Here is a 16842-nt window from a genome sequence, read left to right on the forward strand (position 1 = left end):
GCTGTGTGGAGAGCATAGTTTTGTATGGGGATAAAACACATTCATATGTAGCTATAATGCTATAGTATAATAATTATTAGGGACAGGTAGGTGGCAAAGTAGATAGAATGCCAGGCCTGGAATCAGGTAGACCTGAGTTAAAATCTGGTCTAAGACACTTACTAGTTGTGTGATCTTGAGCAAGTCATTTAACCCTGTTTGCCTCAGTTTCTTCATCTGTAAAATGAGTTGGAGAAAGAAATGGCAAACCACCCCAGTATCTTTCTCAATAAAACTCCAAAAGGGATCATGAAGAGTTGGACACAACTGAAAAATGATGAGAAAACCCCAAATAATAATTATTGTAATGCCCCAGGGATTTGTGCTAGGCCTTATCCTCTTTAAAAATTTTATCATCAACTTGGATAAAAGCACAGATGGCATATTTATAAAATTTTCAGATGATGCAAAGCTGGAAACTCAACATGTCCACAAATGAACTCATTATCTTTTTCCTAATCCCTCCCTGTTTCCAACCTTCCCTATTATTGTCAAAGGTACTACCATCTTCCCAGTCCCTCAGGGTTACAACTAAACTAAACTCTTAATTATTTGTTATCTCCCCCCCTCCCCAATTCAATCTGTTGCCAAGGCCTGTCAATTTCACCTTTGCAACATCTCTTGTACTCTTGTATAAGCCCCCTTTTCTCACCACTCTATCATAAGCCCTCCTCACATGCCTGGATTCTTGAAATAGCTTCCTGGTGCATTTGCCTGTCATAAGTCTCTCCTGATTCCAGTCTAAGCATTTTCTAATGCCTGGAAAGACTTCCATCATTATCTCTGCCTCCTGGTTTCCCTGGATTCCTTCAGGGCTCTGCCAAAATCCCGCCTTCCACAGAAATTCTTTCACAATTCTCTTAGTAATTTCTCTGTTAGTGATTTCCTATTTATTCTGTATATAACTTGTTTGTACATAGTTGTTTGCATATCATCTTCCTCACTAGACTATGAGCTCCTGGAGAGCAGGGACTGTCCTTTTCTTTGTATTCCTAGAGCATAGAATTGTGCTTGGCACAGGTGGGTGCTTAATAAATACTTATTGACTGATTGACTGAGATAACTAATGGAATGGATGAGATTCAAGATACCCCAACACCTTTAGCTAAGATGATATCTCAGAATTGTTTTAATTTGCTTTGCTGTTTCTCTGATCAATAAGCACTTGAAAACTCTATCATACTTTCTTGAACAATTATTCAGTTCGTATTGATAATTAATATATTTTTTCTTTCATGTCCTGTATGTTCATAGCCATTGAACTATTGGGGAATGTACCTTACTTACAAATGTGTGCCTATTTCTTATAGAGTTTAATGTCAGATTTGATCAGGAACTTATATAATGAAGATTTTTCTAATTTGTTTCTTTCCTTTCTGGGAACATTACTTTGTGATTTGCAAAAGGTAGTTGTTTTTACATAATCAAACTGACCTATTTTGTGTTCTATAATATCTTCTATTTGTTGAATAGCAAAAAATTTTCCATCTTTTCACAACAGTAATATGTATAATACTTCATTATCTTACCATACTTTATTATTTTCAGAAGATAATATAATATTCCTAATTTTACCTGTTTCTTAATTTTATTACAATCTTAAGACCTACTTATTCAATCTCTGTGCTTGTGTTTTTCATTCACAGTTCTTTTATTATATAATACTAATTAACACTAACTTTTACAAGACTTTGAGTTCTCTACCTTCTGCTTATTCGAGATGTATACATTACTCAGGGATTGTTCTTCCATGCAAACTCTGCTACACATCCTCTGTCTCCTCATTCTTTTTCCCACCATGCCCTGAAGTCTGTTTCTGTAATTAAGTGGCTAATCAAAACAACATTAATTTTTCCTTCTATGGTGATTACAGTTATAATGAACTTATTGATTTTAGTACTCCCCTTGATGCAGCATCTCAGATTGTTGTTTGGCTCTGTCCTTTACAAAATATTTAATTCTTGCAGATTCTTAAATGACTCTTTTTTTTTTTTGAAAAGAATAATTGTATTTTCTGGGACACTAGATTTAGTATGAAGTTTCATATCTCTTAATTTTTACTTTATCATATTCTACTTTCCCTGTTATTTTTCCAAAGAAGAACCTACTATAATAAAAATAGATAATTTTGGATATGTTATGCTTTATTTCTTGCCTTCTTATTGAAGTATCCTCTTGTCATTGTAGTATTGAAGCTTAATAATCATGTTTCCATGTGAGTTGAATATGGGGTTCACTCTGTTGGTGCTCTATGTAAATTCTGTTGATTTGAAATCTGTACATTTTTATTGTTGGAAAAAATTCTTATTAAATTTCCTTATTATTTTCTTCATCCAATTATTTTTGGAAACAAAATGACTCTTAAGTTTTCTCTCATTCTACCTTGACATTCTTATTTATGAGTTGTGTGTCTTTGGGCAAGTCACTTAACCTCCCTGAATGTCAGTTTCTGCTTCCTGTATATGTAAAATGAGTAGGTTGGAATGGATGACCCTGAAGCTTCTTTCAGCTCTAGAAGTATGACTATTATTTTCATCTGTATAGATTATGAATTTTCCCTAGATGTGTAATTTTCTGTACTTTTCTACTTTCTCTGATGGGTCCACAGTTCTGTCCTCCAATGAAATAATTGTTTTTCAGTTTATTCCTTTGCTAATATTTTCTACAGATATTTCTAAACTGTTGAGTTTAATCATCTTGCCCTGAGTTTTTTTTTGTTATATTCAATATCTTACTTCTAATTTCTTCACTATTTTCCATTTTGTTGTATTAATGAGAAAATTCTAATTTTATTCCTAGTGCTTCTGGTGTAATTTGCATATACTTTGTTGCTTTTGTCTCTTATTTAAAAAAATTTTATCTTTTATTTTTAATGCATATAATTTTTTATACTGTTAGAGTTCTTTATTTATCTCTGAGCATTTTTTTACCCTAAACAAAAATTTCATTAAAGCATTTCTGTTAATTTTACTTCTTTGAGGAGAGGGACATTTTTATTGTTTTGTTGGGAGGTATACTGAGGTGATAGACTCTCTTGCGACATATCAATACTACATCTTTTCAGTAGTCCCTGAGAAATGACTTTTTAGTGCCTGTTATTTTTGTGATTATCTATGGCTTTCTTCATTTGCCTCTTTCCCATTTCCAACTGTATTCATATGGAAAAAACACTAGGATGACAGGATCAGGATTTAGAGAAGAAACCTAAGTCATCATCTAGCTTGATCCCTTACTTTATAATTGAGAGTCAATCATGATCCAGGCACCCTGAGAGAATAGGAAATAGTTCAGGAGGTGTCATCATCATCCTCCACAAATTATCTTCTATTTTGTATATTTCTATTTACTTGCCTACATGCTGCCCCCCCCCCCCCCCCCCCGCCACTTTTTCACTTAGCATGGTCTCTGGCACTTAGCAGGCATCTAATAAATGACTGAGTGATGTTTACACTTACATGTAAGGGTTTTTTTTTTTTTTTGATGACTTCTGACTTCATTATCAGTGAAAACAATCATTTGGTATATTTCACTTCCTCTGGTAGTATGTCAACCTTTTTGTCAGTTGACAAAAATTTGATATTTAAAGAAACAACAGTTAATGCTTGTGGATTATGTAAAAACTGATTCTTAGTACTCTCTCCTTCATTTTTAGCCATTCTGCAGACCACAGAAGGGAGTCACACAGGACTAAGGACTATTTCATTTTAAAGTGTTTTTCATGGGTTTCCATGGCCCAAGAAATCATTTATCTTGTGACCAACCTGCTGTGCCTTTCCACTTAGCTAGGTAGGTCACCAGCCAGAATGTCTGTTGCCTTGACTACATTGGAAGCCTTCCCAGCTTGGTAGAAACTAGGAGAGCTTTCACAGATGACATTATCTTTGAGAACTAAGTCATGTCTGTTAATAATCATTTATTAAGTGCTTACCATGTGTCAGGCTCTGTGCTAAGTACTGGGGATACAAAAAAAGGCAAAACCACAGGCCCTCCTCTCAAAGAACTTTCATTTTCATAGAGCAGGACACATCCTTTGAATAACTGCTAAAAGAATCTTAAAACATAGCTCTCACTATATTATTCTTAGGTCCAAAAGCCTTTGGTAGCTCTTTACATGGGATAAATAAAACAAATACTTGTTAGCTTGGCATTTGCAGCTCTCTATCATCTTCCTCTAACCTACATTTCCTGTCAGCTTGTTCATCTCCACCTTCATGCATTGTCTATTTCAGACAAAATGGACTACTCTTTTTCTCTAAAATGTTAGTAGACATTATCACTGTATTCCACTTTGGTGTAGCCCTGAAGGTTATCCTCCCATGACCAAAATTCAAGCTTTTCTCACCTCTGCCTATTGAGATATTCATCTTTTTTTGAAACCCGGTTCAGGTGTTACCTATTCCAAATCTCCTTGGCTGAAAATTCTCCCCTTCAAATTTTCCTAAATCACTTTGTCTGTGGTTATCCTTGTCATCATAACTCTTTCTTGTGTCATACTTATCTACTTACAACTTGTAGCTACTCCTTTCCTTCCCTCCCCCATTAGAGCGTAACCTTCTTGAAGGGAGGGGCTATGTTTAGCCAGCACTTAAAAGAGTGTCATACATTTTTTTTTCCAGATGTGATTCCATAGGTGAAATTTCATTATGGAAACTCCTTCCACCAATGCCAACCAGCAACACATCTATAAGTTATAGTCTTGAGAAGTCTAAGGGCTTGGAAGAGTACATTACTTGCCTATGGTCAATAGCTAGTATGTGTTAGAGATAGGAATGAAAGCTAGGGCTCTCTGATTCCAAGGCCATCTCTCTTTCTATCATACCCTGGCAATCTTTCACCTTGCATGTCGCATAATCGCTTCATGGTTATTGCGGGGCTTGAGTTAAACTGGAGAAAGGCGACAAATATGGAAAACAGAATGGATCTATTTGTGGATAAACAAGCGAAACTTTCTTTAATTATTGAGAAAGTGATGTGCTCAAGATCCAGTGTTCCCTGATAAAAATTATAGTAACATGAGTCCAGTTTGAGATTAGTGGAACAGCAGTTTAACCTGGCAGTGTCTGGGCTTCTGAGAGTTCTAGAGGAGTGTGTGTGTGTGTGTGTGTGTGTGTGTGTGTGCACATGCATGTGTATGCTTGTATGCACGTGTTGGTAAGTGCATATATGTGAATGGGGATAAGTATACATGGGATTAACTGATTTACCACAAGCTCAATATGAGTGAACAGGATGACTGGGTAACCAAAATAGCAAATGCAATTATAGGTTGCATTAAAAGAGTCCTAGTGTCCAGAACAAAGGAGGCGATCATCTGGCTGGCCTCTGCCATGGCACACACATAGCTAGTATGAATTTCTGCATATTACCTATTAGGAAAGACACTAAAAAGCTGGACTGTGTAGGGAGGAGGATGACCCAAATGATGAGAACTGAAGACCATCCTGTATGAGGATATGCTTTTTTTTTTTTCTGTGGGGCAATGAGGGTTAAGTGACTTGCCAAGGGTCACACAGCTAGTGTCAAGTGTCTGAGGCTGGATTTGAACTCAGGTCCTCTTGAATCCAGGGCCACTGCGCCACCTAACTGCCCCCCTGTATGAGGATATGTTGACAGACCTGGGGATATTTGGCCTAGAGATGGGAAAACTCAGCAGATACACCGGTCACTACACTCAGTGACCCGAAGGGCTATCATGGGGGAGACTTATTCTGTTTGGTCCAGAGGGCAGAATTAGGAGAAATGGGTGAAAGTTAATAAAAGGCAGGTTTTAGTACAGTTTAAGGTAAAAGTCCCCGATGATTAGAATTGACCCAAAGTGGAGTGGTTTGCCCCTGAACATAATGAGATCCTCATAACTAGAAGTGTTCAGGTGGAGGCTGGATAACTACTTATTGGACTTGTTGAGAAGGGATTCTCCCAGGTAACTACAAATTGAACCTGATGTTCTTTGAGATCACTTCCAGCTCTGAACCTGTGTGTGTATATGCCTGTGTATGCATATGTGTGTGTGTGTGTGTGTGTGTGTATGTAGGCATGCATGTGTATTTTAGTAGCGATAGAGAGAAGTTCTTATAACCCACTTACTCCTGGCCCTGGAGAACCCATTAGAACATGGGTGGTTGGAGCTTTTTTAGTAGACCCACTGTTTGTTTCTCCTTGAACTTGACTATGCAGCTCAGAAGACCCTCAGCTTCCTGGGACTTCATGTCAGAACCTCTCATATTCCAGGCTCTGCCACCATTCATTGCCTTGGAGGGTATAGGGCTATAGAAGTCGTTTTTCTGAATTGCAACTGAAGAGGTTCCTCAAACGGAGAAAAGCAGAAGGGCTGCAGCTGTACAAATGCTGGGGCTCTGTGGAGGCCTGTCACTGCCTCCCAAACCACTTCCAGAAGGTCACGGCCATGTGTCTTACCCGAAGGAGGACGAAGAGGATCCAGGCTCGGAATTCTTCTAGGGCTTTTGAGCCCAGCTTGGTGTGACCACAATAGAGGCTCAGGGCTAAGCCAAGCAGGATACAAAGGCAGAGGCACAGGAACAGAGAGCACCCAGATGACCACCTGTCTGGGGCTGCAGGTACAGGAGAAGGAAACAGCAACAGAATAGGGTTAGTGTTGGTTCATTGGCAGCATTCCCTCACCATGCTTGGGGTCAAGCAGGATGAAAGCAGACCCTGGAAACTGGGACCAAAGTTTTTCTCCAGGCATGAGGTGTGGGCCTACCTTTCTTTCTCCTTACCCTAAATCCTGCATATGCTTAAAAGAATTTTTTTTCCCCTTAAAAATAAAGTCTTAGTCACAAGTCCTTGGCCTCATTGGAAGTCTTCAAGTATGGGCTTGCATCCACTTATTAGATGTATTATAGTAGGGATTCTTTTTCTGGCATTGGTTAGGCTCGATGGTCCCTGAAGCCCCTTCTAACTAGAATTCTGTGATGCTATGGTTTATGACACTGACTCACCCTAAAGGAAACGTATAGTCTGATTAGAGGAGATAGGACATGGACAGAAATAACCATGATATAAGGAAGAATGTGTAAAGGTGGGGTCGACTGAGTTGATCTATCACATCACTCCTTCTTAAAGTAACCAACAAAATGCTATGCTCTGATAAATTTGTCAGGTGAGAGCAATCAATCAATAAATCATAGGCATGAACAAGGCGTAGATAACTCTATTAAACCAATAAATCAAAATGTGAAAAGTCCTTGATCAAACCTTGAAAGCCATTAGATGAAAGGGAGGGAGTTTCAACAAGAGGTCTATTGGTATTGGCTGAGAAGATATGGTCATGCCCTGGAGGCTGTTTATAAAACAGGAAGCCTATTCAGAAATGGGACACAAAGTTTTGACAGCCTCCACAAGGGGGAGTCTCTAGTCAAGCTCCAGAGAAGAAATGGCTTGGAGGGGAGAAGAGCCCCTATATTTGGCTTCTTGAACTTTGAAGGGCATGGCCAATTAAATTCCTTGCTTGTGGGCACATAGTTAGTATGCCTTAATGGGTAGAAGCCAAGTCTTCCTGACTCGAAGGCGATCTCTCTATCTGCTACATTGTGGCTCCCTTTCATCTTGCATCCTAACAGTGTCCCTGGAGCACCAGCCTCTAGCTACTATGTGGCAACTGAAGACAAACAAGATACAATAAGCAAACAAAGCATTAAGACTCCAATAAGGAGCCCAGTAGAAAAACTGTATATTGTGCTGAAATGGAAATTCATGAATGCCTCTAGTAAAGGGAGAAAAGAATTTCCAGGAATTGGAAGCTGTTAGTACTTTCTGTAAACATGAGCTCACGTCCCCCTGGATTCTCTGTACATTTGTGGGAGAGTAAGCCACAGACTGTGAGGGGATAAGAAGCAGCTTGTCTGTTTTGGGATTGGGAAAGTCTGAGTTGGGATTGGAAAAGTCACTCCTGAATAAATGCTGCAAAAAGCAAAGGAGAGCCAGACAAAGTGGAATGAGAAATTTGTGTCCCTGACACAGGTTCTATGCATTTGGGGTGGGATACAGTTGGTAAGAGTGTTATGACAGCTTCATAGAGAAAAAGCATCTGACGTGGCTCTTGAGGGAAGGGAGGAAATGTAGGTGGTGGAGTGAATCTATGGAGTTCTGAACCCAATCCTGAAGAGGTAAGGGAAAACATAAATAATAGTGAAACATACCCAGGAGGGGGAAACAGTGGCCAAACAGTGAGAGTTCCTGGGTCCAGTCTAAAGGAGAAGGGAAGTTCCTTGTCAATGCCAGCCTCTTGGAAAGGCTCAAACCTGTGGCCTCCACAGCTTGAAGAGTGGCAAGGAAATATATAATCCTTGACAGTGGAGAGTAAGAGACTCTGGTTCTATATGTTTCTTTGGACACTAGAAACACCAAGTTCATTTCCCTTCTGAGGGAATCCGAGGCTATAGGTTGGATGTCTTCATAGGTCTCTGAGGCAAAAGTAGGATTCAATACAATGCTCTGGGGCTATTTTCCTAGCAATCTCAAGTTATCCCTGGCGCACAGTGGCTGGCACAATAAATAGTAGGAACTCAATAAATGCTTAGTGAATTAAATTCCTTATCACATGAAGGCCAAACCCCAAGGTGGTCCTATGAATGGGGGTTGGCTGGGGACTGCAGAGGCATTGGTGAAAGGTGGGATTCATCAAGAGAAGAGAATTATATTTACCATTATGGGCTACCGTGAGTTAGTTTTTTTTTGCATTTTCTGTAAGGTATAAAAAAGGCTGTTTTTTTTTAACCCAATATGTGCATTGTTATCTTGAGTGCTTGCTTGCACTAGGTGTCCTTTAATTCACATCTATAGACACAGAGCTGTATTTTGAGACTTAACTCCAGATGATTGTTAGTGGATAGAGCACTGGGTCTGGAGTTAGGAAGATGTGAGTTCAAATCTGACCTCAGACACTTACTAGATGTGTGACCCTGGACAAGTCATTTGACTTCTGTTTATTACCTTCATCCAATGGAGAAGGAAATGGTAAAATTACTCTAGTATCTTTGCCAAGAAAACCTCATGGACAGTATTGGCAAGCTATGGTCCACAGGGTCACAAAGAGTTGGACACAACTGAACACCACCAACACCAGGGAACTCTGAGTGGGGGCAATGCACAATACAAGCTAAAGAGAGGTAACATTTTGGAACTCCCTCCAAGTTTGAACTTGGTCTTGGATCCCTAATGCCTAGTAAAGGGTTTAGCAATATGCAGCTGCTTAATAAATGTTTGTAGAATCGAATGAAAAGGTGAATTTTGGTTTGATGTCAGAAAAACTTCCCCCAAATGAGACCCATCTAAAAGTGAATTGGGCTTCAAGTAGAGCCTGGATATCCATTTATAAGGGATGTTGTAGAGGGGTTAGGGGTAACAAGGTAGCACAATGGATAGAGCACTGGCCCTGAAGTTGGAAGGACCCGAGTTCAAATGTCACCTCAGACACTTAGTAGCTGTGTGACCCTAGGCAAGTCACTTAACCCCAATTTCCTTAAACATCCAGGGCCATCTCCAGTCATACTGATATATATATATATCTTGCCACTGGACCCAGATGGCTCTGGAGGAGAGACTGAGGTTGGTGACTTGGTTACAGTCTTGTCTCACAAATTCAATTCAGTGCAAGTCATGACATCACCCAGATGTCATGATTCTCTTTGAGAACAAAGGACAAACAACGAAAGAGGAGTTGCCTGGATAGGTTTAGGTTGGACTGGAAGGCAAAGGCAGCTGGGTGGTACAGTGGATAGAGTTCTGGGTCCTAGAATCAGGAAAACCAGAGTTTAAGTCTGACCTCAGACATTTACTAACTGTGTGGCCCTGGGCAAGTCACTGAACTTCTGCCTGCCTCAGTTTACTCAACTGTAAAATAAGGATAATAATAGCACCTACCTCCAAGGGTTGTTGCAAGAATCAAATGAGATGCTATTTGTAAAGTGTTTAGCACAGTGCCAGGCACACAATCGATGCTATAGAAATGCCTATTCTTCCCTCTTCTGCCTCTGTTCCAGTTCTCTGGGACTCTGAGATGCTGATTCTGTGATATTTCTTCTGAGCTACACATTGTCTTGTCCCAAGGATTACTGTGGGTAAGGCTTATCTTCCCATTGATTGGAAACATAAGGGGACAATTTGTGTCTTGATGAGTAGAAAAAAATCCAAATACTGTCCCTGCTACTTCTTGTGTGACTTTGACTTTTCCACCCTAGGCCTCATCTAGAAAGTAAGGGGGTATGGGGGGCAGCTAGGTGGCTCAGTGGATAAAGCACCAGCCCTGGATTCAGGAGTACCTGAGTTCAAATCTGGCCTCAGACACTTGACACTTACTAGCTGTGTGACCCTGGGCAAGTCACTTAACCCTCATTGCCCTGCAAAAAAAAAAAAGAAAAGAAAAGAAAAGAAAAAGAAAAAAAGAAAGTAAGGGGGTTGAATGAGATGTTCTCCATGGTTCCTTATTGCTAGAAACCTTAAAATTCTATCTTGTTTCTCTCCTTTCTCTCACAGTACCTAGGATAGGTCTGAGTGAGGATTACCTGGTAGGATCGGGAGGTGGGGAAAGCTCTCTTTCCCTGACTCTTGGTCTCTGGAGCAGTGTGGGAGTAAGAGGCAGGGTAGAGAGGGGCAAGATTTCCTCTGAGCTTCTCCCACATAGTCTGGAGTCATTGTTTCTGGGGAACAGTTAGGTTTTGTTCAGAGCCAGCCCCAGTACAAAGCCAGCCAGGCAGGAAATAGCACTGGGTACTACTCAACACTTACCTACAATGGTGTCCATGCAGATGTCGTCTAGGAATTCAAAGAGAAAACAGGAGTGTTAACACATGTTCTTCAGCTGGGGCAAGGTGGGATGGGGCATTAGTATATTAGAGTCAAAACAAACACTTGATTTGGAGAGAATCTGAATTGGAATCCTGGCTCTGTGACTGTCTACATGACCTTGAGGAAGATTCCCCTCTCTGATCGCCCCTTTCTTTAGATGAAAGTGAGGGGGTTTGAATAGATGATTTCTTAGATCCATTTATTCCTAGATCCTTTGATCATAATAATAATATTCTTGTTAGAGTGTTTTGACATTTACAAAAAACCACACTTTCTTCACAATGGCCCTATGAGGTAGAGATTGCAATTGTGAGCCCTTTTTTTTTACAGGTGAGAAAATTAAAGATCATAGATGTGATGTGACTATCCTAAGGTTACACAGCTGACAAGCATCAGAGCTGGTTGGGATTCAAGTCCCAATTGACTCAAAGACCAGAGGTCATTCCACCATACTAGAGAGAATTATAATGGCAACATTAATGATGTAATGCAACAAGCATCTACACATATTCAATACAATATGCTCTACACATAGTAGTAGTAGGCTTCCACCAGTCGTGGATGACCATGGATCAGTGCCTTGAAGAGCCACAAGCCACAGTGTGGCTGTGCAGTCCGATACAGGAGCCACAGCTCCTGCTGCAACGAGGACATTGGAAAACTGCACTCTCTGTTGCCCGTTGGTTCCTGCGTCTCATTCGTTTTTCTTCCTCCCGAGCTTGAAGGTCCATCTCAACTGCACGCAAGCTGCTCCTGAGTACTGCACTCTATCGGGCGTGGTCCTTGGCCATCTCCTCCCAGCTGCCAATGTCTATTCCCAGAGCCCTCAAGTCTCACTTGCATACATCTCTGCAGTAAAGCTGAGGGCATCCAGCAGGTCTTTGGCCTGAGGCTAACTCGCCATAGAGTAGGTCTTTAGGAATGTGCCTGTCTTGCATGCAGTCTACACATAAGATTGTGTCAAAGGTTGAGGAGATATAAAGTTTAGGTCAGACACATTTCCTGCCCTCATACCTTAGAGTTTAGCATCTCCTTCATAGGATTGTTATGAGGATCAAATGATATAACAGCAAATGCAGTCAGTTCTTAGTAAGTGCTTATTCCCCTCCCTGGAAGATCTGGGCATAGAACTAGACCCAGAAGGAAGTTGATTCTAGAACCCTGGTCTCTTTTTTTTTGTTTGTTTTTTGCAGGGCAATGAGGGTTAAGTGACTTGCCCAGGGTCACACAGCTAGTAAGTGTCAAGTGTCTGAGGCCAGATTTGAACTCAGGTACTCCTGAATCCAGGGCCGGTGACTTACCACTGCGCCATCTAGCTGCCCCTGAACCCTGGTCTCTTGACTCCCAGTTCTTGCTTTTTTAACTCCATCACATTGATCTCACAAATTACTTCTCTATGAAGACTATGGGTATAGGGTTCTTGACTCCTCAGGTAAGCCCTACATGTTGGCAGACTAGGGAAAGCCTCTCTGACCTGGCTTCATGTCTTAAGTTACTCATGAGCACCTAATTCCTTTCCCTTTAGGCTTCTTTTCAACTGCAGCATACCAGAAAGGCTTTTTTTGGGGGGGGGGCAATGAGGGTTAAGTGACTTGCTCAGGGTCACACAGCTAGTAAGTGTCAAATATCTGAGGCCGGATTTGAACTCAGGTCTTCCTGAATCCAGGGCTGGTGCTTTATCCACTGTGCCACCTAGCTGCCCCCAGAAAGGCTTATTTTAAGCTCTAATCAATCATTCACACCTCTGTGTAGGTGAATTTATAAATGGCTTTTCAGATGGCTGGCAGTACCATCCATTAGGGAGTAGGACTGTGAACTAGAGGGAATAGGGGGAGATAATTTTGGATCTTGGAGAACTATCAGGGAGGTGGAGTTAAGTAGGGCTTAATACTGGGGGTCTGGGGAGGTGGTGGCTGTGAGCAACCAAGGGACATCATGAGTACACTAGGAATGAGAGTGGTATCAAGTCAGGAGAAGAAGAAAGGATCTTGGGTTATGAGGATATAAGGGATTCCTGAGATGATCTAGTACAGCTCCCTAATCTTTCAGATAAGGAAACTGATGCTCAGAGAGAAGTTAGATGACTTGGCCAATGTCACACAAGGAGAAAGTGACAGAGCCAGGATAGAGAAGTCTTGGAGCAGAAGCTGGAGGACCAATTGGTAAGTATATCATCATTGAGCTGAACTGAATGGTTGTTGAGATTCCTTCCCACTCTTCTGCAATTCTGTGATTCTCTGACACTCTTAGTGACTGAGAGGATGGAGGTCGCACTAGGCAAACAGGGAAATTGGAAGGAGGAGCAGGATTGGGGAAAAGGTGGTGAGCTTAGTTGTATTAGCAGTCAGGTGGTCCTCTATCCTTTAGTCCAAACTACAGAGTAAAGGGCCAATCCAAAGGGAAAGGGAGTGAGACCTTCCTAATGAGATTGTAGATGGAACACCCCAATGCTTCTCACTCTAAGTACAGGTACCTGAATTCTTCCCTTCCTTATGGGTCTAGTTCTATGCCCAGATCTTCCAGGGAGGGGAACAAGCACTTAATAAGAACTGACTATGTGTCGGGCATCGCGTTAAACATTTGCTGTTATATCATTTGATCCTCATAACAATCCTGTGAAGGACATGCTCCTATTATTCTTTTATAGTCGAAGATACTGAGGTAGATTGCATTTAAGTGCCTTGTCCTGAGCCACACAGCTAGTAACTGAGGCTGGAGGAACTCAGGTCTTTCTGACTCCAGGTCCAGCCTCCCTCCCCCCCCCCCCCCCGCCCCCCGCCTCGCCCCCCCCAGCAGCCTCTTGGAAGTATTTCAAGATTGCTTTGGTCCACACTGATCTTTGAACTCCAGGTGCTACTCTCATTGGTCCCTTAGCAAAAGCTACTTGCCTTTTTCTTTTCTTTTTAATGTATTATATTTTAACTTATTTTTGTTAAATACTTCCTAATTATCTTTTGATCTGGTCCAGGACCCACTCAGGAGTTGGTCAAATGCCTGGTGGGCCAATGAGTTTAATACCTTCAGTTTAGGTCTTTGGTAGGTAATGTCTTATAGTTTTGCTTTGTGCACAATAGCATCTTTTCTCCAAAGAGCATAAGGGACTATGCATAACTCATTGGGGTTTTGAAAGTGCAATCCTTTTGAAATGTACTTAGGACCATTGTAATTTAACTGCATTGGCTAACAGTAGCAATTAGTTCAAAACACTCTGGGGCTCTGATGTAATGCTTGTTGATAATGGGAGGTTCATATCCATCTAAAACTCTCCCACAGTGAAGTCAAGTATAGGATTCTGCATGCCCAACATATGTTTGTTCTGTAATTAATTGAAAGAGTTTTGAAAAATTAAAGAGATAGGAGGCAGAGAGACTAGTTGAGAGGTTATTATAAAAGTGTGGGTAAGAGCTGATGAGGGCCTGAACTAAGGTCATAGAAATGAGAATGAAAAGGAGGGGAATGAAAGTCTTGGACACTGATTGATGTGGGAGGTGGGGGAGTAAAGGACTGCAGAGAGTAAAATATTATTGCAAGGTTTTGTGTCTAGGAAGGAATAGGAAAGCGGGAGGTGGGGGTGGGGTGTGAATCATGGTTTGGTTGGAAAATGAGCTCAATTTCCCAGTTAATCAAAACAGCTCATACCCCATTAGGGCTGGAGAACTGCAAATTATCTTTGTTTTTTTAAATATGAAATTTATTTTAATTTCCACTGAGAGGCATCGAAATATGTAAACAAATGACTAAGAAGAAGGAAACAAGAAAAAAGGATAAAAGCTGAAGCAAACACGATATTGTAAATAAGTGGATGAGTTTATAAGCTCCTGAAGCTTACCAGTCCTTGACCCTATTAAAAATGTGTATATTGTCTTTAACTCATTTCATCCCTGTTTTCTCAATCTTTTTTGAACTTTCTCACTGTGTGTATAAGATGAATTTGTTGTTCTTACTGTTGACTTTAACTACATAGTTATTAACATGTATATTGTTCTTTTGGTTCTACTTTTTTGCATTTATCACTCCATATAAATCTTCTGATATTTCTTTAAATTGTTCCTTATGACACACTACTTTTCTATTTGCATTTATTTACCATAATTTGTTCAGCAGTTCCACAATGGATGGATACCTAGTTTGTTTCTAACATTTTCTGCTGTTATAAATAGGAATATTTATGTACTTATAACTCCCCCACCCCCCAACCCCTGTCAATAATCACCCTGGAGAATATTTCCAGGAATGAGATCAATGGGTCAAAAGGGACACCCATTTGTGTTTCATTGTCTTACTGTATAATTTCACATTCCTTCCAAAAACATACTAGGAACCTGCAACTCCAGCAGCATTGACAGTGTATCTGTTTTCCCTTAGCAATGTTAGCCATGGATTTTTGTATCTTTTATTATCTTTGTCAAACTGATGAATTTCAGTAGGAGTTCAGTTGCTTACATTTGTATTTTACTGAGAATGAGAGATTCTGGACATTTTTTCATGCTGTAAATTTCTGTTTCACTCTCTGAGGAAATGTCTTTTGGATACAATGAGCATTTATCTATTGGAGAATGACTCTTATTCTTTTTATGAGTTTCTTATGATTTTTATATGTTGGACTTTCATCAGAAAAGACTGATGAAAAATCACTTTCCTTCATTTGTGTTTCTTCTTAATTCTGGATGCATTTTCTTTTCATTGTGCAAAAGAATTTATAGAATAAATTTCATTAACTTTAGCTCTTAAAATTTCCTTCAAGTCATAATTTAAGTTTCATTATTTTTACAGTTGTGAAGATATATAACATTCTCTTATCCTATAGCTTTTTAAAAGAAGTGATGTTTATCTGTTTGTGTTTCATATTTAATTCATTGATCCATTTGGAATTTATTGTGGCTTATGATATGAGATGTTGGCAAGGTTCCATTTTTTTTTACCAAATTACTAACCTATTTCCCCAACATATTTAATTGAATAGTTCATAGATAGCATTTATATATGCACATTAAGCTCTGCGAAGCAATTTACATATATTAACTCACCTGAACCTCACAACAATCTGATGAAATTGGTATTATTATTATAGCCATCTTATAGATTAGGAAACTGAGGCTGAGAGAGATTAAGTGACTTGCCCAGGATCTCACAACTAGGAAATGTCTGAGGCAAATTCAAACTCTGGTCTTCCTGTTCCCAAGTCCAGTGCACTATCAACTGTGTCCCCCCCTACATTATTTAAATTAAGCATGGGTAATAGAAAATTAAGGTGAGGCAATTTTCAATATTTAAAGTGTAGAAAGATTACAATAACCTGCTTAGCTTCAGAGGGCAGAACTATAGATATAGATTAAGGTTTTGGTTTTGGTTTTTGTTTTTTTGCAGGGCTAATGGGGTTAAGTGACTTGCCCAGGGTCACATAGCTAGTATGTATCAAGTGTCTGATGCCAGATTTGAACTCAGGTCCTCCTGAGTCCAGGGTTGGTGCTTTATCTAATGAGCCACCTACCTGCCTCTAGATTAAGTTTTGATGGCAGAAAGACTAGCAGATTCTTTCTCATGAACTGACTATGAGCAAAAACTAAGTGATCTCATGTTAGTCATAATAAATGATTACACGGTGGGGAGATTTCTTGTTCAGGTATAGTTTGGACTACGTGGCCTCTGACATCTCTTTCTATGCTGAAGTTTTGAGACTGAGGCAATGAAGTGGTTCAGTGAATGGAGCACTGGGCCTTAGAGACAGGAAATCTGACCTTGATCACTTTTATTGACTGTGTGACCCCCAAGTAACTGTAAAAATGGGAATCATAATAGTGCCTACCTCCCAGGGTTGTTGTGAGGATCAAATCAAATGATAACTGTAAAGCACTTAGCACAGTGCCCAGCACATAGAAGGTGCTATTTAAATGTTAGCTGTTATTATTATTCTGCGTTATTCTATTGTTTATCTAAATAAACTATCAAGTCATTTGCAAGGAGAAATATTTTTGCTTTCTCCTTGCCAATGCTCAT

At 40.1% G+C, this 16842-nt stretch overlaps 1 protein-coding gene across 6 annotated transcripts in view; it reads right to left on the minus strand.

Moving 5' to 3' along the window:
- C2H14orf180 (chromosome 2 C14orf180 homolog) overlaps nt 1-16842 on the minus strand; it is a 54853-nt gene that overhangs the window by 7568 nt on the left and 30443 nt on the right. For 5 of the 6 annotated variants that reach the window (XM_043985704.1, XM_043985703.1, XM_043985705.1 and 2 more), the window contains 2 exons: nt 10786-10812; nt 6454-6608 (listed from right to left, as the gene is read on the minus strand). In XM_043985704.1, the coding sequence (XP_043841639.1) occupies nt 6454-6608; nt 10786-10812 (182 nt within the window). Of the gene's footprint in view, nt 1-4986; nt 6609-10785; nt 10813-16842 lie in introns of those variants that run through there. The other variant, XM_043985700.1, reaches the window with a different exon arrangement.

The sequence above is a fragment of the Dromiciops gliroides genome, chromosome 2 (genome assembly GCF_019393635.1).
Source record: "Dromiciops gliroides isolate mDroGli1 chromosome 2, mDroGli1.pri, whole genome shotgun sequence".
NCBI lineage: Eukaryota > Metazoa > Chordata > Mammalia > Microbiotheria > Microbiotheriidae > Dromiciops > Dromiciops gliroides.